General features: G+C 43.8%; 1 protein-coding gene across 3 annotated transcripts in view; it reads left to right on the top strand.

The window, feature by feature from the left end:
- LOC125438895 (cadherin-9-like) overlaps positions 1–25673 on the top strand; it is a 226358-nt gene that overhangs the window by 132116 nt on the left and 68569 nt on the right. For all 3 annotated transcript variants that reach the window (XM_048507565.1, XM_048507567.1, XM_048507566.1), the window contains exons 4-5: positions 7985–8104; positions 13832–13999. In XM_048507565.1, the coding sequence (XP_048363522.1) occupies positions 7985–8104; positions 13832–13999 (288 nt within the window). The remainder of the gene's footprint in view (positions 1–7984; positions 8105–13831; positions 14000–25673) is intronic.

Below are 25673 nucleotides of genomic sequence, written 5' to 3'. Positions count from 1 at the left end.
CACAGGTGCAAGACCTCAGATTTGGAAAGGAAGCTGGGGGGTCCTGATTCCTGACCCTCCCAAGTGGGCAATTTCTACAAAGGTCAGGTGGTGGAAGTGATTACTGAGAGAGAGAGAGACCTTTCCCAGAGGATTTGGGAACCCCAGAAAGACATTTGAATGGAGCACGCAGGTCAAAGCAGGCCTGTTCCGCGTCACCTTTGTTGCTAGAAAATGTACCTCATGACTAATGACTGTTCTTACTGCCCTGAGTGATAACTACTTTCTACCTGTGTTTCCTATCAGTGGCACAACCATATAGTTAACTGCTGCATGTTACAAAGGGAGAGGCTGATTGCAGACTTGTAAATACTTGCTTGTCTGTAGAAAATAACCAAGAAGTTATACACAAGTTGTGTTTTTCGGTTCTGATTTCTTTGAGGTCCCTAGGAATGAGATATAAGGTGTAAACTAGTAATTTTTTGCTGGGGTGTGCATGATCTAGCAACTTGATAGCCCAGCTGCATAGAATTGGTTCCTTGTGTGCTTCCCCCCCCCAATTTTCTTATCTTTGGATCTCCTGCCATGTTTAGAAACATAGGCAAAATCTGCACCTCTGTCTAATATAAGCATGACCTTATAATAATATTTAAGAACAGTCAGTTCTGCATTCACAATCATTAACCCCATTTATCTTTTTAACTTTTACTTCTGCAAATCCCACATTCTTCCCAACACATGTGACAGAACTTGTACTTTCAAGATGCTCCCTTATGTTAGTCTAGTGCAGTGGTGGCGAACCTTTGGCACTCCAGATGTCATGGACTACAATTCCCATCAGCTGCTGGCAGGGGCTGATGGGAATTGTAGTCCATAACATCTGGAGTGCCAAAGGTTTGCCACCACGGGTCTAGTGTGATAATTCGAAGACCTCTCTAAGGCCTCCTGTTCCCAAAAGAAGTTTAGTTAGATGAGAGAGTGCTCGCATGAACCTATTAGAGTTGCTCATTAGAACTGTTTGATCTACTGTTTGAAACGCTTCTCATTCTTTCAGTCTCTATTTTGGAATTCAGAAACATCACAACTGGGAATGGGCAAAAAATGGTATTTTTTGGATTCATTTAATGTGGCACCACCTGCTGCCTCTGAGATCCAAATGGACTTCGAAGGCAGGCACTGAGCAGCAGTGGTGTAGTGGTTAAGAGCAGGTGCACTCTAATCTGGAAAATTGTGTTTGATTCCCTACTCTGATCTGGAGAACTAGATTAGTCTGTGCACTCCAACACATGCCAGCTGGGTGACCTTGGGCTAGTCACAGCTTTTTTGGAGTTCTCTAAGCCCCACCCGCCTCACAGCGTGTTTGTTGTGAGGGGGGGAAGGGCAAGGAGATTGTCAGCCCCTTTGAGTCTCCTTACAGGAGAGAAAGGAGGGTATAAATCCAAACTCTTTTTCTTCTTCTGAATTGACAATTGGACCTGGCCAGCCAGAACCCACCTTTAAACTGTGGGCTCTGCTTCTGAAGCCTGTGGTTTAAAGCTGGACCCAGCCAAGCCGAGCCCATTGTTGAACTGCGGTGTCCTCCTGGCTGGGTCCAGTTTTATTGTGGTGCCTCCACCTCTAAGGTTTGCATGAACTTTGGAGGTGGAGCTAGCAGTATAAAGCTGAACATGGCTAGGCCAAGCCCACAGTTCAACCCTGGGCCCAGCCTGACTGGGTCCAATTTTAAACAAGCTTCATAGGAGGAGCTCACAGATTAAAGCTGGACCCAGCCAGACTGAGCCTAACATTGAAGAACAAGCTCTGACCAAGTCCAGTATTTGTCTCCATTGTCCACATGGACTTTGACAATAGCACACAGTTCAGTTGAACACTGGACATTGCTGGGCTACAAATAAGGGAGAGAGATGTCCTCCCTCCCTCCCTCCCTCCCTCCCTCCCTCCCTCCCTCCCTCCCTCCCGTCCGTCCGTCCGTCCGTCCGTCCGTCCGTCCGTCCGTCCGTCCGTCCGTCCGTCCTCCCTCCCTCCCTCCCTCCCTCCCTCCCTCCCTCCCTTCCTTCCTTCCTTCCTTCCTTCCTTCCTTCCTTCCTTCCTTCCTTCCTTCCTTCCTTCCTTCCTTCCTTCCTTTCCTTCCTTCCTTCCTTCCTTCCTTCCTTCCTTCCTTCCTTCCTTCCTTCCTTCCAAGGAGGGCCAAATGAACTACAAAAATGATGAACATTTTGGGATTTTTCGCAATTCAATTTTTCAGCTCCCTTTATTGTCACCTTGTTTTCACCACCCACCGCAGCTCTTCTGTGGCAGCTGTTTGACAGCTGCATCCACCAAACTGTGTCAGAATTCCAAAGGTCCCCACAGGATCGAAAATGTTGGATATCCCTGTTCCATTTCCAAATATCAACGCATAGGATTACAGGCACAGGCCGATCCTGCGCATATTTAATCAGCAGTAAGCCCCACTGCAGTGGGACTTTTTCCTAGGTAAATATGGATAGGATTGCTTTCTTAGGCAGCAATCGTAGTGCTATTTACCTGGAAACAAGTACTACTGAGCGTTGCTAACTTCCAGGGGTGGCCTGGAGATCTCCCAGAATTACAACTGCTCTCCAGATTACAGGCATCAGTTCCCATTGAGAAAATGGCTGCTATGAACTCTATGACGTTACACTAGAATTGCCAACTGTGAATTGGGAATGTCCTGGTGAATTTCGAGGAGTTTGGGGCCCATGATCCTCTGGATTAGGTCTTCATCAAGGACCTTATAGAGGGTTGGGTTCTCAGTGGGCTATTATATATACAGTCTACCCTTCAAAGCTGTTCTTTTTTGCCTCCAAGGTTCTGATCCCTGTTGTGTGGAGATGGGTTGTAATTCTAGGCGATATGTAGATCCAATCTGGAGGCTGACAACATGAAGAAATCTGCCAAGGAGGACAATACATTAAAAGTCTGATCTGTCGAAGTAGGCTTTATTCTATCAGACTATGAGTGAATCCAGCCCACTAAGCCAAGAATAAAAATATTCTGCCTCACATTCACTATCTATTTACATACTACTTTTATATGAAGGAGCATATAAAACAGTAATTCCCTCCCTGCAGTTACCAGTGGTCTAATCTACCCCACAATTTACCATATTCTTCTGGGTACATAAACCAGGTTTAAATGCAAGGGACAATAGGGGAATTTCCATTTCCAACACAAAGTGTGGAATTACTTAAAACTCCTACCCAAAAGCTTCTATCCTAGAGCTGTGGCTATGTTAAACTCCATGGCAATGTGTTGACGTGGTGGTGGCTGTGTAGAGATGGCTGTGTAGGGATGGCTGTAAGTTGGGGTGTGCGGATTGCAGAGATGTTCATTGGGGAATGTTTTGTATTTTCGTTGTTTTGTATTTTCGTTGTGTGGGCACAAGGCACAACGTGTGCGCACAATGACATTAAAGTTATTCTATTCTATTCTACTCTACTCTATTCTATCATCAGTACACTAGGAAGTAGCTAGGTTAGAACTTTACTCCTCATTCAGATGCTTTTGTTGTTGTTGTTGTTGTTGTTGTTGTTGTTGTTGCTTCCATGAGACAGTTTGGTGTAGTGGTTTAGAGCAGGTGAACTCTAATCTGGATAACTTGGTTGGATTCCCCACTCCTACAAATGAAGCCTTCTGGGTGACCTTGGACCAGTCACAGTTTTCTCAGAACTCTCCAATCCCCACACCACAAGGTGTCTGTTGTAGAAAGACAAAGAGAAGCAGTTTGTAAGCCTTTTTGAGACTTATTACAGGAGAGAAAGGCTCCTTCCGCACATGTAGAATAATGCACTTTCAAACTGCTTTCAGTGCTCTTTGAAGCTGTGCGGAATAGCAAAATCCACTTGCAAACAGTTGTGAAAGTGGTTTGAAAGCACATTATTCTGCATGTGCGGAAGGATCCAAATGTAGGGTATAAATCCAAACCCTTCTTGTTCCCATGGAGCAAAATTTAAAATGGCACCCTCTACCAGCGGTCTGGAGATATGAGAGTCCCTCTGCCATCTTAGGTTTTACTGCACAGATACAGAGTGCACACAAACACGCACATTTTAAAGATGTTATTCCCTGCAGCTGTTGAAGTTTCCTCCGTCGCAGGGGTAGTGAGTTCTCTCATTAAGGGCTGGGGAAATAAAATTCTTCAACAGAGCTCTCCCTTCTGAATAAATTGAACCAGTTGCTCGGGGACTCCGTATTCTGCAATAAACTCGGAATCAGGTTAACATTTGGAGAGTAGCAAAAATAGCATAGCTTTGTTTTGTTTTAAACAGCACCCGTAGTCTGTGTATACATTTTCCCTCACATTTTCCAAGCTGTTTTACCTCTCCCCAGTTGTGTCCTGGTTTTTTCCCCCCTAAAAACAAAATCCTCCTCTCAGGACTGGATATTTAGGGCCAGGATTTCCCAAACACTCTTTGTTTTGCTGCTTATTGGGAGAACTGGCAGACTGTCCTTATCGCTCTTTGGCCTCAACCAAGGCTCCCTACTCCATCTTGGGAAATTTTGTGAGATTTGAGAGCAGCGCCTGGGAGGAAAAGGAGGGTCTGTATAGGGAAGGGAGCACAACAAGGATGTGATGCCACAGACTCTACCCTCTGAAGATATTATTTTGTTAAGAAGAAGAAGAAGAGTTTGGATTTATATCCCCCCTTTCTCTCCTGCAGGAGACTCAAAGGGGCTGACAATCTCCTTGCCCTTCCCCCCTCACAACAAACACCCTGTGAGGTAGGTGGGGCTGAGAGAGCTCCGAGAAGCTGTGACTAGCCCAAGGTCACCCAGCTGGCGTGTGTGGGAGTGTACAGGCTAATCTGAATTCCCCAGAGAAGCCTCCACAGCTCAGGCGGCAGAGCTGGGAATCAAACCTGGTTCCTCCAGATTAGATGCATGAGCTCTTAACCTCCTACGCAACTGCTGCTCTTAAGGGGAATTTACAGTGTAGCCAACCTCCAGGTACAGCCTGGGGAGCTCCAGGTGTAATCTCTAGGCTATACAGGTCAGTTCTCCTGGAGAAAACAGCGTTTTTGGAGGGTGGGTTTTATGGCAATATACTTACTGAGCTCCCTCCCCCCAAAAAAATCCTGCCCTCCCCAGGCTCCACCTCCAAATCTCCAGATATGCCCCAAACCAAACATGGCAACCCCAGGAACATCTTTGTAGTCTGCAAGCTCCACCTGGGGGTTGGTAACTCTATGATAGGTCCATGCTATCCAGCCCACCCTCCCCTGGAAGAGCCCCAGTGCCTCTAACATCTTTGTAACAATCAGACATTCAATACGTGAGCTTAATCTTTCTCCTCCAGAAATTCCACCTGTCCTAGCTATTAAAGGAAAATTTCACCAGTTTCCAGGTAGTAGCTGAAGATGCCTCACTGTTACAACTGATATCCAGGCAACAGACATCCATCCACCTGGAGACAATAGCCACTTTGGAAGGGGGACGTTGGAGCATTATACCCTTCTGAGATCCCTTCCTCAACTCTGTCTTCATCAGGCTCCTCCCCCAAAATATCCAGGTATTTCTCAATCTGGAGCTGACATCAGAGCCAGTTTTAAATGAGAGGCTCTAGGCTATTCTGCCCCACCCTCATGACTCGAGAAAGATGAAGTCCACTGGAGTGAAGTCCTGGGACAAAATCGATACAGAAATCAATGCTTGGCTGATTCTGCGTGGGCCAAAAACAGCAGTGTGAAAATGGTGTGACAATGGTGTAAAAGGGTTTAAAACGGTGTAAAAGGGTTTATACTGTTTTCACACCGTTTTCACACCACTGTTTTTGGCCCGTGTGGTATCAGCCTTAGTGTTGAATTATTGGCTTAAGACAGTATTATTCTGAAATGGAGTGCAAGGAAAATTACTGATGGGTTGTCTAGAGACTACAGTGAGTTATGACAAGGTGTAAATATTAAATTTAATGTACTAATGAAAATAAATTATCTTTATTAAACTCCATAAATTATTTTGTTTTTTTTCATATCCATGATATTATAAGTTCTTGAGTTGAATTGAAAAGTCATTCCTTTGGGAAAGTTCCATCTATATGCAATTTTCTTATTATTAAGCAGTTCTACTATGTCAGAATATCCTTTTCTTTTCAGTAGTAATCTAATAGGTATTTCCTTTGGGGATTGGGTGGGATATTAATCCAATAACAAACAAACAAACAAACAAACAAACAAACAAACAAATAATCAATTTTTTTACTTCCAAATATAACGGAGCTGTAGTTACATCTTAAAATCTCGTCTCCCCTCGTTTTCTCCTTACATCGGACAATAATATCTCTGGGTAGGTTTCATTTCTTTGCAGTTATCGAGTTGACTCTGCATATCTTATCTACTTCCTTTGATGACTCATCATGTGATGTTTTCCATTCCCCTCCTAACATAGGCAAAATATGCTTGAACGTATTTTCATTTCTTATTTCAGGTAAACCTCTAATCCTAACCAATTTTTTTTTTGCTTTAGTTCTAACATAGCAAATTTATCTTGTTGTTCCAGCATTTGTTTGTAGATTATCTCCATGTTCTCACTCATTTTGCCAATCTGTTCTCTATTTTCATGTACTAGAGAATCAACTTGTTGCATTTTTTTCTTCCATTTTCTGGAATTTATCCAGTTCCGTCCTTACATTGTCCATGTCATGGCTTAATTTATCAAATCTTTCTGTTGTATTATGTTGAAATCCATCTAACATGTCAATGAGTCACTCTATTTTTTGACCATACTCTTGCCTCGTATGCATTACGTTCTCAGTATTGTATTGCACTTCTTTTGCTCTTAATTCTTTGGTGGATTTTCTACTGCTTGCCATCGCTGTTTACTGCTAAAAATGTATTCAAGTATAATATTGAAATATATAATTACAATATATATCACTGACTTGTTACAGAAATTAAATTTTTAGCAAATCCCGACACTATGTAATTAAATAAACAAATATATTAAATAACAAGCCTGTTCCCCCTATCTTAGATATCTAATAAGTCTTAAACTATACCTACAAAGATATACTGACATATGCTAAATTATTAATTATTATTATTATTATTTATTTAATTTGTATACCGCCCGATCCCCGAAGGGGATCCATGCGAATGGTCCCAGAGGGGTTGGGTCGGCGTGGATTACGCCGACCCGACCCCTTCCGCCTCCGTGCGGAAACGACCAAAGTTGCAGGGGTTGATGTGTTCAATGTATTAGTGTGCTTGATGATCCAAGGACCACTGCACTTTTTGCTGAAGGGTTGGAGACGCATTTACCCATGGGATCTATCACTGGAGCCCTGTATTCACCATATCTATTTCTAATAAGGCACTTACAGTTTTTAGAAGAAATATTACTTTCCGTAGCTTGTTCAGGTGCTTCCACAATTATAGACTGGAAGAAAGATCCCTATATCCTCGCTTGGAGTTGGTTTGCGCTCCTTGCTTAGATGCAACCTCTCCCCTTGGCTGCTGGTTAGAACTTAGTTCAGCAATTTTTGAAAACCCGGATTGAGAGAAATATAACGGGCTGAACTAGTTTTGGGGAAGAGAATGGTGTGAAGTTCACCCGTCAAAAGTGTTGTATAACATTATAAAGATGATATGTTTGTGCTGTGTGGAACCCATTGTTGCCTTGTACTGAATCCAATTGGAACTTTCAGTGTGCTAAGCAGATACTGTCTTCTAACTGAGCCATCGCCTCTCACCAACCTTCATCCGACATCCGGATTGCTGCTCTGTGCTTTCAGATTGTAGCGATGAATGCCAGGTTCACTGTTGCAGATGAATGAGAATGGAAGTGGTTTTGCTGAATGCCAGTTAACTCCAGTGCATTTGTATTTCAGCTTATTATTGTAGTGAGGTGTGCAGCACCTTCGTATATGTGCATGATTGAGCAGGCCAGCCAGTAAATATTTATGTACCAGGAAAACTTGCCTTTAAGACCTTGTCTTATTTTATATTGTGGGTTTCTTGTCAATGTTGCTGTCTCCCTCCGTATTTAGGAACTTCTGTCATCCAAGTGACAGCTACCGACGCTGACGATTCTAACTACGGCAACAGTGCCAGAATCGTTTATAGCATCCTCCAAGGTCAGCCGTACTTTTCAGTGGATCCAGACACAGGTCAGAACTTCTGTCAACTTTGCTTTGTTCTAATTATGTTAGCTTTGCTTTCTTCTAATTATATTCAGGAATTGAAGCCTTTTTAATTTTGACTTTTTTTTCCCAAATATTTACATCCTACGTTTCACCCTCTAAAAAAAGAGGTTTTCATTAACCTGTCCAAATAACTGCTTATCCATATTTATTCTACTGACACAGTCAAGACTAGCTCCAACATTTTGGGGCAAGGTTCTCCTAAATTGACCCTCTTAACCTGGAAGGGGCAGAGAGAACTAACCAAAAAAAGATTTTTTTCCCCACATTTCTAAATTGCCCTTCCCTTTGTGGGCTCAGGGCAGTTTACAACATTTAAAACCACAGTTTAAAACATCAAGTTTTAAAACATTTTACAGTTGATACCCACAAATGGAAACCAATTATTCAAGATGGCCAAATCCCCATTGGGAAATTCAGTCTAGATCAAACCAAGTTTGAAAATAAACTGCACCTTTTCATCGAGGTTTCAACCTTCCAGTGAAGGCATCTAGGCCTATCTCGGATTCAAGAAATATAACAATCCCCACTACCACGCAATTGGCTTGGTGGGTCTCTCCTGATTGGCTGTTGTGCCATGTTGGGGTGGGACCTTTTTCCTCCCGCAAAAACATGCTTACGTTATGACGTCAGCACATCAGCATGTCATCACATCTCCCCTTCCCAAGTTTCTGGTTGGTTATCGTTCTCTTGTGCTCTCGCGAGAACAGCACCGTGCACACTGATTGGTTGTAAGGCATTTGCGTCACGCTCCACGGTGGGAAATTTGAACCAGGATTAGACCCCTGATCCTCCCCTTCAAACTGGATCAAAGACATGTTTTTTTTAAAAAAAGTAGTACTTTCAAGCAGGTTCGTCAAAGAAGCAGGATAAGGGGGAGAATGAGCTCTAGAACCAGGATGAATCCTTGTTTGTTGATCAGGCAGTGGGGAGTTCTTCCTGAATCCTTGATATTTTGTGTGAGTATCACACAATTAATTGACCTTGGGGAATCGGCTGATGATGCTAATATCCTTTATAATAAATAACCCTAGTCTAACCCTGTTAAAATTCCACTGAAAAGACCCTACTAAAACTCTTTGGAGGGTACAAAGAGGAGGGAAGCCACTAGGTGGTACAGAGATTTCTGACATTCTTGGGTATGCCATGCAACTGAAAAGTGCCAGTTCTGAAGGAAATGGATGGGATTGGGTGGTCCATGATCCTTTCAAATGCTTAATTGTACACACAGGTCCACAGTCACAGTTGTGTTTTGGGAACTTAAATGCAGATGACAATGTCTTTAAAGGACAAAGTTCTCCCATTATTCTATGCACTGTGTGATAATTTGCAAGCCAGGTGGAATTTATCCCCAAAGGTAAATCCGTGGAATGTTGGGGCTGCCTTCTGCACCAGATTCTTTTATCTTAACCAAAAGGAAACCTTTATGTGGCTGTTATTTGGAGGGATTATTCATTGATAGGCAAGTGACAATGTTCTACAACAGACCTGGGCATTATACGGCCCGCGGAGTACATCAATACTGTCAGATGACCCTGACTGGCCCCATTACCAATGCTACAGGGGGCCGAAGTCTTTGAAAGCCCATGAGAACCCGGTTACCTTGGCCAACGGCTTCTGCAGGGAGCTTTCTCAAAGTGCCCTCACCCCCCTGCCTTTTGGCCCGGCCCTCCACAATATTTTCTGTTTCTTATGCGGCCCCATGGAAAAAAATAATTACCCACCCCTGTTCTACAAGAATAAAATTGCACAGTGACTTATATGCCCCCCAAATTACAACTGGGGTGCATCCCCCCACAATTGTTTCCCAATGTTACAGCTCCCTCCAGAGTAGACATCTTCTCTAAGAACAGCTATGCAAAAAAAAGAGAGACATAAACTAGAGGCAAGCAGCTGGTTTAGAATCCCAGTCATTTGTCATCTTTTGAGTATCATCTACATGAGCATGGCAAATGCTAAGTTGCAGCTGGTGGGTAGATTATGTTGCTTTGGTTCTGTGATATGCTATGACTAATCCAAACTGAGAAGGGGGGAAAACACCAGTTTCTTAGCCAACAGTATAAAAATCGTGAAACAGTCTTTTTCAATATTGGAGAATTTGGAAAGCAAAAAACCCTCTCGTGTCTTGTGTCTTCTGAATTGTATGATTCTGAATATAGACACATGATTAAAAAAATAAATTGGTAATGGGAAGAAGGGGTCTGAGCTAAACAGAAAGACGCAGCTCGGTAAAGGAAGCTGCTGGCTTCTTCCTGAACAATCTAAGCTCCTCATTCGAATCTACCCTCATGAATGGGTCAGGAAGAACCATCAGGTTAGATCCACCCAGCTTCTTCATGCTATTTCACATTATCCTCCTCTTAGCTGTAGGCCCTACCCCTCATGGCTTTTATCCAGTGGTGGGATCCAAAAATTTTAGTAACAGGTTCCCATGGTGGTGGGATTCAAACAGTGGCGTAGCGCCAATGGGACTGGGTGGGGCATGACGGGGGCATGGCCGGTCCTTCCAGGGATGGGGCATTGCTTGGTGGGGCTGTGGCAAGGATGCAGTTGCTGCGTCGGTCCTTGGGCAAGAAATGAATGCACGCCATGCATGCTGGTGCACCTCCTGCTAGACTGCTTCAAGTTCTGCGCGCTACTGCTGAGGAGCGGAGGAGGGGCGTAACTAAGGCAAAAATCATGTGGCAAAATCACCAATTAGTAACCCCCTCTCGGCACACCCAAATGATTAGTAACCTACTCTCGGGAACCTGTGAGAACCTGCTGGATCCCACCTCTGCTTTTATCAATGAGGTTCCCATGATCCCCAGAATAGCTTCCTTTAGCTGCTCAAAGCAGACCCCCTTCTCCCTTTCTCAAACACACAAAAGATGGTTGGATTCAACTGTCAGGAGCAAGCAGAAGTCTCTTCAGAAGCAGAAGCAAAAAAGAAAGAGTTCATGTAGAGATGAAACATTTAGAGGGAAAACAGCTACACATGTGCTGGCCATGCCCCACTGCTGCACAGTTGCAAAGTTCAAAGCATGGAGTCTACATCTTTAGGAATTTTATGCATGCATATAAACACCATCCCAATACTCAGGGACATTTGAAAAGTAGGGTTCCCAGCAGTGGTGGGATCCAAAAATTTTAATAACAGGTTCCAATGGTGGTAGGATTCAAACAGGGGCACCGCGGTGCACACACACCTCCAGTTCCTATTGGGCAGGGAGGTTGCTTTAGTAACCCCTTCTCGGCACTCAGAAAAAATTAGTAACCACTTCTAGAGAGGTGGTGAGAACTGGTTGGATCCCACCTCTGGTTCCCAGTCAAAGTTGTGGAACATGCATGTGTATATTTTCTGTGTGAATAGAGCTAGTGATTTAGGATTGCCAGCTCCAGGTTAGAAAATTCCCGGAGATTGGGGGATAGAGTTTGTTGGAAGTGAAGGACTTTGTGCTGCCTCTTAACTTCAGATTTTTTTTGGGGGGGACTGTAGAGACTTCAGAGGGAGGGCTGTAATCGAATGCATTCTCAAAGAGATAGCATCAGAGCAGCAGAAAGGAAAGATGTTCCAGGTCCTGACCAATCTATCTCTCTGACTCTTTCCTTTCTCTAGTTGTTTGATGCTATCCCACTGAGAGCGGATTAGATTAAAGAGACCATGTGTGTGACTTTGGCTCATTCCACACATACAGAATTATGCACTTTTAAACTGCTTTCAGTGCTCTTTGAAGCTGTGCGGAATGGCAAAATCCACTTGCAAACAGTAGTGAAGGTGGTTTGAAAACGCATTATTTTGCGTGTGTGGAAGGGGCCTTTGTTTCTTGACAGCACACCCAAACCCAGACTGTGCTGCATTATGTGTCTTGAGCACTCTGCCAACCCGGTATCCCAACAGAGCTTGGGGAGAAAGAATTTGGAGAGGGGACAGGCTTTGGTGTGGTATAATGCCATAGAGTCCACCCTCCAAAGCAGCCATTCAGTGCAGCGGAACTGGTCTCTGTTGGCTGGAGATCAGCTGTAATCCCCGGGGATTGTAATCTTGGAAGAACTCCAGGCCCCACCTTGTGGATGTAGGGTTGCCATGGTCCCCAAGCTACTATCGGAGAGTGGGGCACTGAAACTTTATAGTAATATGAAGTAGGGTTTGTGTACTCATGCCTGCACCATGTGTTCATTTCCATGCACATAATGTCATCTCGAGATGGCTACTGCACAGTCCTCAAGGGGTCAAATAGACTATAGCACTTTATTGTAGATTGCCTTTTGACAACCAGCAGGAGTTTGCTGGGGGTGGCGACCTGCACATCCACCACCATGACATCATTTCCAAGTTTACCAGCATTGTGTTGGGATGCTCTAGCACTCCGCTCCAAAAACTCTATGGTTTCTATAGAGTTTTGAGGGCAGAATACTAGAGCTTCCATGGCACGATGTTGTGTTTCCACATGAACTCAAAAGCGACATCATTATACCAGACACATAGATCAGAGGTGGGATCCAGCAGGTTCTCACCAGTTCCCGAGAGGGGGTTACTAATTATTTGTGTGTGCCGAGAGGGGGTTACTAACTGGGTCCGCTTTTCCATCTCCACGCCCTCACCTCCCCGAGAGGCATACTGCCTTTCAACGTGAAGGTTCCATATAGCAATCACAACTAATAATGTAACTCCCTGAACTGGGTTAATCCCTTTCAGGTACTGCAATTCATTGATTCTCAGCCTTTCGTACCTTTTATCACACCAGTCTCTATCAAAGAACCTGCGTGTTCCACCATTGCTGTGTTCAGATTTGTGAGTTGGGGCATTTTCTATAATGTGATGATGATTTAGAAATGATCTGGTGCAAAAAAATTGGGGGGGTCGTGGTGGGGTGGCTGCCCATGGGGGGGCATCCAACTCAGGTTTTGCCCAGGGCTCAGGTTTGCCTAGGTACACCTCTGCCCCCTTTGCTGAGGGGGGGCTGGCGAGGGAACCTGTTACTAAAATTTTTGGATCCCACCACTGACACAGATCATTCCTCTCTTCAGCTGGCATGCTTCTTCCTGCCGACCAGCTGAGAGTTGGCAGACACCCCAGGGAAGTGGGAACCCTAGTTGGGGATATTTATTTTGAATACTCCCCCGAGTTACCCCCTCCACGAAAACTAAAGTTCCATACCTGTAGTAAATGATCAGATAAAATAGTTTAGTGCAGTCTTTTATATAAGGGAGTGTCTTTTTTTAAAAAAAATGTAATCTCGCATCTGTTCTCTGAAGTAGTACGTCCATCTTGCCAACGCTGAACTTTAACACCTCTCCACGATAGATCCAGCCCCTATGCTGCTTCTGGGGAGGGTTGTAAACACCCTTTGATGCTGGCTTTTCAAAAGCTTGTATCAAAAGTTTTTCAAAAGCTTTCACAGCCATAGTTGCAACCATGTTTAATGTCTGTATTTCCCCCAGAAGGATAATTAAATCAATTTAGCTCTAGCCTAAAAACACAGAGCCATAGAAGCTTCCTAATTCTCTTTCCTTGTTCTGACATTAAAGTGGCTACAGACTTAAGGCTTCATTTCAATGCGTGCACATTCAATTTGATTCATTTTGCCGTGGATTAACCGGTAAAACATATCTGACACAAATCCACCATAATTCTTTCATTCAGTCTATCCCATCCTCCCTAATTCATCCCTTCTGTGTTTCTGAGTCTTTTTTCTCCCTTCTTTTTATAAGGCATCATCAAAACTGCTTTACCAGATATGAGCAGAGAAAACCGCGAGCAATACCAAGTGGTCATCCAAGCCAAGGACATGGGAGGCCAGATGGGTGGATTATCAGGAACCACCACGGTGAACATCACGCTGACCGATGTCAATGACAATCCACCTCGATTCCTTCAGAGTATGAAGCATTTAATAATTTGATTGTATTTTTAAAAAAGCTTCTTTAAACTCAATAGTTCCACATTTGCCAACTAAGATATGAGTACCGATGCACTTTAGGTTTATCTTGCAGCTATTTTTAGTGTGCAAAATATTTTTTGCAGTAAATGTGCAATGTCATTTAATGTTGGGCCTACCAGACTTACTACTTGGAGAATACACAGTCAAGATGTAACTTAAGGGGCATGTTGGACTTCTTGGAATGCACAAAGCCAAATAGCTACCAGATTTGTATAATGGACTGGAAGGTTCTTAACATGTCTCCAACCCCCACCAAATGTGCGAATTTCCAGGTAGATGGCAAAACAAGGAAGTTATTTAGTCCTTGATAGACCATCATATATGACTTGTGGGCCAACATTTTGTCCTGGATTGCAAACTGCATAAAGTCGCTCTAAAACCTAATCCACAGATCAACTGTCACCACAAATGCTCCTGAACAGGTATACATAGAACATCAACAAATATGCTCAGTAGACATAGGGCGATTCCGCACACAAGTAAAATAGGTTCAACCCAGTTCCCTGAGAAGGGTACTAACCTAGGTCAAAGCCATTGTTGTTTTCCACTGCAACCAGCTTGATCCCAGCCCAGAGGGCGGAATCATCCTGTGCCTCTTCGCCGCTCCGTTCCGTTCGCCGGCCATGTTCCGTCTATCCCCACACACGTTATAAAAAAAACTGCCACAGGAATGGAGGGATGAAGGTGGCGTTTTGTGATTGGCCAGCTGTACGCATGCCCGAAACACTCAGCTGTGATTGGCTGGACGGGGGACTCCTGGCACCAGAGATTCCGCACTTTACTGGAATCGAGCTGAGTTCGAGCGGGGTTCCCTGAAAAAGTAGTAGTTCCCAACTGGAGTCAGAAATTTGACGGTTACACGGGGCGAAGATGGTACAAAACCATGTTGATCCCAGTGGTTGTGTGTAGCACTTAGGTCGAATGCTGCTCGAACTTAGGTCGATAACCCAGATGCGGAATCTACCATAGTGTGTTTTTCTAAAATGTTTCTAAAACATTTTCAATTCTCCCCTTACAACAATGTATGTCGGTACTCACCCCTTTGAAATGATTATTGGCCATTTTTATGTGATTTTTCCTTTTTTTTAAAAAAAATATTTGTATTGAATTGATGCTTCAGTGCTTCACAGCCTCGTGATGCTTTCTATGCTCCTTATTTACTTGATGATTCGAAGATACTTCCCCCCAATCCCTCCAAAAAAGAACAAACAAAGAAATGCTACAAATAAACAGGTGAGGGGGAATGGAGTCAGCTCAGACAATGGCACTGTGGAGGTAATTCAGGAAAGCAGAGAAGCATGGGAAACGTCATCAACAGATCAGTTCTCAAAATGTTTCAACCAGAGAATCACTTTAAAAGGGGATTCATTGCAAATATTTTGAGGCAGGAAATAAAATGTTTGGGGGTAAAAGGAATGTGGAAGTACATGGAGGAAACATTTTATTTCCTGCCTCAAAACATTTTAAAAGATTTGTGCGGAAAGGGCCAGAGCATTGTGGTCTGGTCATTCCATTCACCATGTGACTCTGAGCTGGGTAGCTTAGGTAGCTTAGATTTATTTCAGTGCTTCTGAACTTGTGTATGTATTGGTGCTGTATGTGGGTGGTAAATATTGATCTCAAGACTCCTTACTGAGGGTGAGATCAGTTAAGGTATTTTTTATTTTATAATCAGAATGGCAAGGTTATTTTTATTTACTTACTTATGAATTACTGTTAGGACAGTGTTGAATGCCATTTATTTTTTGTGAGGCTGTGGGGAGCATAAATTATTAGTCCCACATCAGTGTGCATGCCCAAACTGCTTCGGATCTGGACAATTTAGCAGCTATTGACATTCAAGTGATCTCACCTAGAATCAGATGGACACCCAACCAAGTAAACATAAAAAGCTCCCCTCTCTATTTCTTTCTTTATTTTAGCAGTTGGCAATGAAAGCCAGTTGGACGCATTTGAGCTATTTGCACATCATTTGAACAATCTGATGAGCATTTAGGTCCTGAGATCAGAACACGCAATCATATTCAGGCTGAACTGGCTGGGTTTGAACATGTCCATTCCTGATTTGAAAGTTGTGGGACATTATCAATCAATCAATCAATCAATCAATCAATCAATCAATCAATCAATCAATCAATCAATCAATCAATCAATCAATCAATCAATCAATCAAAACTTTTTAATAGGCACAAGTTAAATACGTAAATAAGTAGAGATCAAAATGTAAAGATTGTGGCAAATATATTAAATTTGGAATTGATATAAATTGTTTTAAAATCTCATAAAACAGTGTCCAGATTGGGACATATAATCATCCTTCGCTTTGTGACTGACACTAAAAACTTCACTATAACTAAAGTGACATCTGAGTCCCAGTCAGACATCAAAAACCAGAAGAGTTTGACTCTGCTTAAATGTTCCTTGGCAACGATTATAGGTCCTACTAATTGATCTCTTAATTCATCATAAAGGTGACCATCCAGGAGAATGTCCCTCAGTAGGTTAGGAAGGTTGTCTCTGCATGCACAATGTCTGTCTGAGTGAGAAATTTGCTGAAATCTGCCAGAAAGGACAGATGAGGGGAATGTGTTGGTTCTAGCTTGCATGGAAGCTTTGTGAAGCTTTATGAAGACAAGGTGTGTCTAAAATAGATAGGTACTTGGAGTTGAGTCTATAACTCACTAAGGGCGATTCCGCACATGAGTAAAATAGGTTCGACCCAGTTCCCTGAGAAGGGTACTAACCTAGGTCGAAGCCATTGTTGTTTCCCACTGCAACCAGCTTGATCCCAGCTCGGAGGGCGGAATCATCCTGTGCCTCTTTGCTGTTCCGTTCCGATTGGCTACTGTTCTACGGCCATGTTCCGTCCATCCCCACACATGTTATAAAAAAACTGCCACAGGAATGGAGGGTCGAAGGTGGCGTTTTTTGATTGGCCAGCTGTACGCATGCCCGAAACACTCAGCTGTGATTGGCTGAATGGGGGACTCCTGGCACCAGAGATTCCGCACTCTACTGGAATCGAGCTGAGTTCGAGCGTGGTTCCCTGAAAAAAAGTAGTAGTTCCCAACTGGAGTCAGAAATTTGACCGCTACACGGGGCAAAGCTGGTACAAAACCACGTCGATCCCAGTGGTTTATGCGGAGTACTTATAGAGGCTGGCTTATAGCTCGAACTTAGGTCGATAACGCAAGTGCAGAATCGACCCAACAGGCCCAGGAATTGTGGGGAATGGATTTTTGATCCAGTTGGATGCAATAGTATGTTAAAAGAAATTCTTGGTGTAAAACCTGGTCATTGGCACCTAATATTCCACAAGAAATTGTCTGGATTCTTACATTACTCCTGCAAAAGGGAGTCAATGGCCAATTATCCATTGCTGCATTCTCTAGCCTTGCCATGCTCTGGTGTGAAAAGTCATGCCAGAAGTGCTCCCACTTTCCCCAAGGAAGGTGAGAAGAGCTGTGGGGCAAGAGGAATTGCATCGGGGAGGGGGGTGCGATTCCTATCTTGGCATGTTGCACACAGGAATCTCAGCAGGACAAGAACTTTTGCCCTGACGTGCTTCCTCTCTCATTGTGTGCCTCTGCACTGGTGGGTAATTGGCCTATCATAAATGAGCCCACCTTATGGTGAACCATATCATTGTTCCATCTAGTGCAGTATTACTGATGTGGATTGACAGTCACTTTCTTGGCCCTCTGGATCTGCTGCACTTTACCACTGAGCTATGGTATCCTTCTCCTCATAATCACCACTATCTTTAAGAGTGCAATGTCAACGTTTGCCCAAATACACTCAAAAATACACATGTTTCATTCTGGCTGTGTCCAATCTTATATATCGATCTTACAGATAATTAAACAACTTAACACTTCTATTTGTATTTACATTTCCTTATTTCTCTGACAAAGTTCTTAAGGATACAGCATAAGTCTTCCAACTCTTATAACTAAACATATATAATCATTTAGTCCATTCAATTCTTGGTTCAGAAACAAAGCTTCAGTTCCATATAGTCCATATTCCAATTCTGTAGGTTCTACATAAAAACGTCTCGCGCGTATACAATGTTTTTCGTGCGTCTTCCTCAGTATGCCAGTATGTTCAATCAACTTCCAACAGTTCTTTGAGGCTTCTAATGGGTATATCTGAAATTAAAGTTACACAGATACATATATACTGAAATCAAAATTATGCCTATTCATCTATCTTTCTTGCACCAGTCCACTTCATCTATCTTTCTTGCACCAGTCTCAATTAATCTTCTATTTTTATTACTCCCATTACTCACTGGCTCTCCTTCTCCTCATCTCATAACAGCATTCTTCCTGTATCAATGGCTGATGTGAGAATGCCAAGAATCATCTAGCAAGATCTCATGCTTGAGTTGCCCCCTAAACCAGCATTGCTCCTCATAGGAAGAAGCTTTGCCCCTTCTGCACATGCAGAATAATGCACTTTCAATCCACGTTCACAATTGTTTGCAAGTGGATTTTGCTGTTCTGCACTGTAAAATCCAGCTGCAAAGTGCACTGAAAGTGCATTATTCTGCGTGTCTGGAAGGGGCCCTTGTCTTACAGTCTGTGGCTTATCTTTCCGAGTGTTATGAAGAGAAGCATTCTGCTGCAGTCATGTAAGTCCCAAGATGTTGTTTTGCTGATGGGCTGAATAACTGTCTCTTTGAGGCTTTCCTCACTACAGAAGGGAGCTAAGGTCGACTTGGTTCCCTTCAGTGGAGGGCGATTCCAGGCTGTCCCCACAGCAACTGAGTTGGCCCCCTGGAACTGAGCTAAGTGGACGGGATCGATCATGATTGGTGCTTGTGTTACGGCAGGAAATGGGAGCGTTTTTTTACAGTTTTTACAGTTTACAGTTACATGTGCTTTCTGCCCGCCACGACTCTCCCGTTCTGCGCATGCCACAAAAGTGGCTCATGATTGGTTGAACGGATGAGGTGTCGTTTCGATGCTTCCCCACTTTGAAGCAGTATCGATCTTGTTCCAACAGAAAAGTGTAGGGTTCACTTAACTGGAGCAGAGATGTAGCGGTAGTCTTGAGAGGAAGAGGTGGAACTGAGGGTTCAAAACAATGTTGAGCTCAGTGGCAGTGGGGATTCACTAAGGTGAACATAGGTAGAAACCAGTTCAACTCTGTCAGTGGGGAAAGCCCCTTTGAAATCCTTCCATCAAAATTGGTTCTCACAGATAAGCATTACCTCTCGCCAATTAACTCGCCACAGATTGCAGCCCTAATGATTTGCACATCTAGGCACACCTTACAGATGCTGTGGAATCTGACCTGGCAGACTGTTTTCTCTCCCACTTTGAAACCTCCTTGATCACAGACCCTCAGGGGTTTTCTAGGCTGCCTGTCTCAATTTGGATTCCAACCAGTTCCAAGAGGACCTAATCTTTTTGCAGCTTGATGAGGGACACGATTTCCACTCATGTTTATACTTCTTCAGAATGGGTGAGTCAGTTGACTTTTCTCTAGATCGATAGTAGGGAAAGAACAAAGCATTATTTGAGAACTTTGCAATTTCAAATTGACCACCTAAAATAGGAATGCACTACCTCAGGGTCTTCTGTGCCCCTAATAATTCTGGAGGGGGGTATCTTTGCCCTTCATTGTTCTCCATCCTATCATTGAAGAAGGAGGTGGAGGAGGAATCTAAGAAGTTTGAATTTATACCCTGCCTTTATCTCCTGTAAGGAGACTCAAAGGTCCTTTCCACACGGGCCATTTACAGCGGCCCAGGGACGGCAAACACCATCCCTGGGCAGCTGTTAGCACCACATTAGTGCCGTCCTGTGTGGCGGTCCATTCCAAACAGCACAAAAAAGACATCTTAAAAAGTGGTGACTTCTTTTTACTCCACACACCCAAAATAAGACGTCCCGGTAAGATCTTTAAAAAGTCACCTCTCATGTTTGTTCTAGACAGCAAAGGCATCAGAGGAGAAAATAGAGTTTTTCCCACCAGACAAACTCTCTACTCAGCTTCCTCCTCAGGTTGTGCCCGACATTTTGTGCGCCTGCGATGGGATTCTCCCTGTCTCTACTTGCTGAAGGTTGCCACTGGATGTTTGCTCTGCAGGCTCTGATCCTGGGTGCCTTTTCAGCCTGAAAAGTACATGGTTGTACTCAGCTGGTCCTGCCAATTCTTGCAACATATAGTTTTCCTTTTTAAAAAAAATGGAGGAGCTGTATTTGAAGATACACAGACACAAATACAAGAATCTTAGCCACTTGGAAGCTGGCCCTGCTGCCCATTGAAATGTACTAGATTGTCTACTCGATGCTTTTCAATAGGCGATAGACCCATCTTTCAAGTGGCTAAGGTTCTCAGAGTCATGTTTGTGTATCTTCAAATACAGCTCCTCCAAAATTAAAAAGAGAGGAAAACGATATATTGCCAGAATTAGCAGGACAAGCTGAGTACAACTATGTTCTCTTCAGGCTGAATAAGTACCCAGGATCAGAGCCTGTAGAGCAGATGTCTCAGGGTAACCTTTAGCAAATGGAGGCAGGGAGAATCCCTTCACCAGTGCACCAAACGTTGGGTGCAAGTGGAGGGTGAAACTGCAGCTGGGAAACATAAGATGCCTCCTGAGCTCCTGAACTTCACACAGCCAGGAAGGAGACAACTTCCAGATGACTTGAAGGGAAAAAAAGCTCTCCTTCCAGCATCTTCAAATTAAGATGGCTTGGGCTGAAATAAGGCATCCTGAGAACATTTTCGGGAAAAAGCTGTGCAGAGTTCCTTCTGACCTTGGACTAGTCATGGTTCTTGGGAGCTCTCTCAGCCCCACCCATGTCACAGGGTGTTTGTTGTGGGGGGGAAGGGAAAGAAGATTGTAAGCCCCTTTGAGTCTCCTACAGGAGAGAAAGGGGGGTTATAAATCCAAACTCCTCCTCCTGCTCCTCCTGCTCCTCCTACTCCTCCTGTTCCTGCTCCTCCTGCTCCTGCTCCTTCTCCTGCTGCTCCTGCTCCTGCTCCTTCTCCTGCTGCTCCTGCTCCTGCTCCTGCTCCTGCTCCTGCTCCTGCTCCTGCTCCTGCTCCTGCTCCTGCTCCTCCTTCTTCTCAAGACACTTTTTTTTGCATCCTCCGGACATCTTCGTTGTGCTGTGCAGAATGGACCAACATTTCTGAGCCTTATTTTCTATAAAGCAAATACCTCGGGCGGGACAGGAAAGGACCTATAGGTCAAAAAGCTCTGGGAAAGGTCCCATCCCACTCTCTTTCAAGCCTCTGTTGATGAACTTTCCAAAGACTGGCCTAGAGACTCCCTATCCATGGACTATGACCCAGCATTAGTGACCCATCACACAACCTGGCCAGACTTTTCCCAGGGACAGACAGTCAGAGGGAAGAGAAGGAGGGAAAGCTGAAGGCATGGAAGCAGATAAACGGGAGTGTCTGTGCAGGCTGTCAGGGAAGGCATAGAGCCATGATGGCGAACCTATGGTCACAGAGTCACAGAGTGTATCACAGTGTGTAACAGACTTCCCTCTGTGATACACCTCTGAAGATGCCAGACACAGATGCAGGTGAAACGTTAGGAGTAAGATCCACCAGACCACGGCCACGCAGCCCGGAAAACCCACCAGAACCTGTAAAACCTCAGTATTCAGGTTAAATTGCCATATTGGCACTTTGAGATAAATAAGTGAGTTTTGCGTTGCAGTTTGGGCACTCGGTATCAAAAAGGTTCGCCATCACTGGCATAGAGGAAATGTCCCTTGCAGGTCCTTGCAGTGTTTGTCATGTTGCAATGATACAACAATGTGCTTTAAAAAAAGGCCTTTTGGCAACTGGGGCAGGGAACATGCTGCAAAACCTTCCCTTTATCATCTTGTCATAGGGAAAACCTTCCCTATATCATCCTGTACCAACAGGGAACTCATACCAGCTCATTTCTGTGTAGCACACTGTACTTAGTATGATAAAAGCTGCCAGTGTATGCTCTTTGTACACAGCCTCAAACGGAGATACAGAATCACATCTCCCCCTAAAGGGCTCTTGTTTTCAAATCCTCTGCCTTAAGTCGTATCAAATAGATTATTTAAAATTCTAAAAACTGCACGCCTTTAAAACATTCAAACTGTGTCCTATTCCCCTACCCACCCACCCACATTTTTTACATTGACATTTTATCAGATTTCTTTTGTGGTTGGCAGGTATTTGCCAATACCGATTTGACGCTGTTTCAGCTTTGTCTCCTGATTGAAATGCAGGCTCCAATGCTGAGTTGCGATTACACGGTATTGCTTTTGTTTATTGACTGCGTGAGCACAACTTTAATTAGGTTCTTGGTGAAACGAAAGCATGAAAGATATGTTTAAAATGTCTCTCCTTTGGTGCTCAGGAAATTCTTTTGTGGCGTCTTAACAGGATGCTACAGCCTGGTTCACACCCACCAGAGAATGAGATAATAGAATGCCGTGCCGCTTCAAAATTTTGGAATGCGATTAGTGTTAAAACTCCCTCCAGATAGAAAACCAGCACACCAAGCAAAGAGAAAGTGTAGAGTCTTTGGCCTGATGTCTAGTTTCTACTTGCAAGTTGCTTTTTAAGGAAGAATATACAAAACTGGAATACAACGCCTGTCTTCTGAAGGACTTTAGTTCATTCTGTCACTACTTCATTCTACCACTTCACCCTACAGCAGTGGTGGCGAACCTATGGCACGGGTGCCAGAGGTGGCACTCAAAGCCCTCTCTGTGGGCATGCGTTCACAGAGCTCATCATGTGATAATAGTGTAATTATTTCAGGGAGATTATTAGCATTAAACAGAAGACCTAGTTTTGGGGAAGCAGTGTAGGTAACCCTGTTAAGTGCTGTTAAACCCCACTGATTTTCATGGGAAATAACTAAAGCATGATCCTTTACCTGGGAGTAAGCTCAGTTGCTGGCAATGGAGCTTGCTTCTGAGTAAACCCTCCTAGAATCGTGATTCACCCTTTCGAAGTGTTGCACAGTTGTTTCAAAGCAAAGCCACCGACTACCACCAAGCTTACTCCCGAGTAACGCACGCCTCTGAGCCAACCGTTTTTCCTAAACTAAAACCTCAGTATTCAGGTTAAATTGCCGTGTTGGCACTTTGCGATAAATAAGCGGGTTTTGGTTGCAGTTTGGGCACTTGGTCTTGAAAAGGTTCGTCATCACTGCCCTACAGTATGTGTGAGCAGCACTAACAGCCTTTATGGTAGAGGCGCCAACTTCCAGGTGGTGGCTGGAGATCTCCCTCCATTAAAACTGATATCCAGCCAACAGAGATAATTTCACCTGGAAAAAATGGTCACTTCAGAAGGTAGAGAGACCATGGAATTATGCACCATTGAAGTCCCTCCCCTTTGCCCAATCCCCACCCCTAGATCTCCAGGTATTTCCCAATCTAGAGCTGGCAACCTTTCTTTCTGTCCATGAAAGAGAGTGAGGTGGCACAATGAAGGGTCAGAATTTTAGTCCCATTTCCAACTGCTCAGGAGATTATGGGCCTCCCCCCACAAAAGAAACACCCTTGAAGTAAAATGCATGTATAAGTCTTTTGAAAGTCGTGGAATATATGTTTCCCTCTTCAAATCCTGGACAGAGGCAGCTCTGGTGAGCTATGTTACGTAGCAAATTCCCCAGGGAAGGAGTGACAGCAGAAAAGAGCCATCTTCTTATTAACAAAGTTGCCAACTGCCAGGTGGAAACCAGAGATCTCTCAGAATTACAACTGATTCCCAGATTACAGTGGCCTGTTCCTTTGGAGAAAATGACTGCTTTGGAGGGCGGACTGTATGGCATTGGCCTTTTCCACACAGCAGAAATATGCCCTGGGGATGTTATAAAAAGCATTTTGTTTTACAGTTTGGTTTAGGGGGTCCAAAGTTATGGACCCTCAAAGGGGGTGCCCCATCCCCCATTCTTTGCTAAGGAGATGGGGACTACCCTTTTGAGGGTCCATAACTTTGGACCCCCTGAACCAAACTGCACTAAACTTTGGGGGGGGGGGTCCCATAAGGACAGTCTCCAGATGATATCCTGACATTTTGGTGCTGATACGTCTAAAAATACACCACCTGCAGGAACATCCCAGAAATTTGCCCAAGAATCTTTGTTCTGCATTGAGTTTTCTGAATTGCTGTCAATGGGGGTTGCAGGCTGGGGGGCACATTTCTGAAGGCACAGTCTCAAAACTTTCAGGGTCTCATCAGGAGACTGTCCTGATAATACCCCCCCAGGTTTTAGGTTACCCAGTTTGGTTCTAGGGGCCAAAGTTATGGGCCCTCAAAACTGTAGCCCTCATCTCCTATTAGCTCCCATTGGAAACAATGGCGGATGGGGCACCCCCTTTGGGAGTCCATACCTTTGGACTCCCTGAACCAAACCTCACCAAACTTGGGGGGTAGCATAAGGACTGTCTCCTGATGATACGCTGAAATTTTGGTGCCACTAGCCAAAAAACCGCGCCCCCTGCAGGCCAAAAATGGAAAACCACTAAAAATTCCCAAAAACGAACCCAGCATTTTTATGCCCCCCACAAGGTGATGCCCTGGGCAGCTGCCCACCTTGCCCAATGGGCATTATGCCCCTGCTCCCCTCTTCTGGAGCCTCCTCCCTCTGCCATTTGCTGAAGGTTCATGACAGAGGTTTCCTCTGCTTGCAGCTCTTCCATGCATGATTTATCTATAAAAAGTACATTCATAAAGTATTTTTCCTGGCAATCTTGCAGTCATGTCGTTTTCCCTCTCTTTTTTGTTTTGAGGGAGCTTCACAGACATCTCCCTCAAAACAAAAACAAAAACGGGGAAAAAAACCATACAAACTTTAATCATATACTTTTTACAATAAAATCACATGCGGAGGAGCTGCAAACAGAGGAAACCTCCAATGGAAAATCCTCACCAAATGGCAGAGATGTGGAGAATTTCTGCAGCAGCACCCAATCTGGCGGGCACAGCTATCAAACTGACAAGAGTTCCATCAGGCAGCAGGTGGGAAAAAAATAACTGTTTTGGCCAGCAATGCTTTTGTTAATGGGGTAGGGTTTATTTTTATTAGAGCCTGTATTAATTTATACTTACTGGATTTTAACCTGATATTGTGCTCTATTTATATGTTATTCACCGCCCTGAGCCCTCCGGGGGAGGGCGGTCTATAAACCCAATTAATAATAACAATAATAATAATAATAATAATAATAATAATAATAATAATAATAATAATAATAATGATGATGATGATGATGATGATGATGATGATGATGATGATGATGATGATGATGATGATGATGATGATGATGATGTCGTCACACTGAGGACCTTTTCCTCCCAAACCTGCTGTACATTTCTCTATCAAGGTTTCACCCCCAAACCTCCGGAAATTTCCCAACTTGGAATTATCAACCTTATTTTATAACTATTTCATGGGCCTTACCAGCATGATGTATTCAGAGCAGTCCCTCTCACTAGGATGAAACATATTATTTATTTATTATTATTATTATTTATTTAATTTGTATACCGCCCGATCCCCGAAGGGCTTAAACAGTATGTTGTTTGTGTTAACAAGGTACTCACATTCCAGCAGTCATATGTAGGAAGAGATCAAGATCAAC

This window comes from Sphaerodactylus townsendi, linkage group LG09 (genome assembly GCF_021028975.2).
Source record: "Sphaerodactylus townsendi isolate TG3544 linkage group LG09, MPM_Stown_v2.3, whole genome shotgun sequence".
Classification (NCBI taxonomy): domain Eukaryota; kingdom Metazoa; phylum Chordata; class Lepidosauria; order Squamata; family Sphaerodactylidae; genus Sphaerodactylus; species Sphaerodactylus townsendi.
This window is presented reverse-complemented; position numbering and strand designations above follow the sequence as displayed.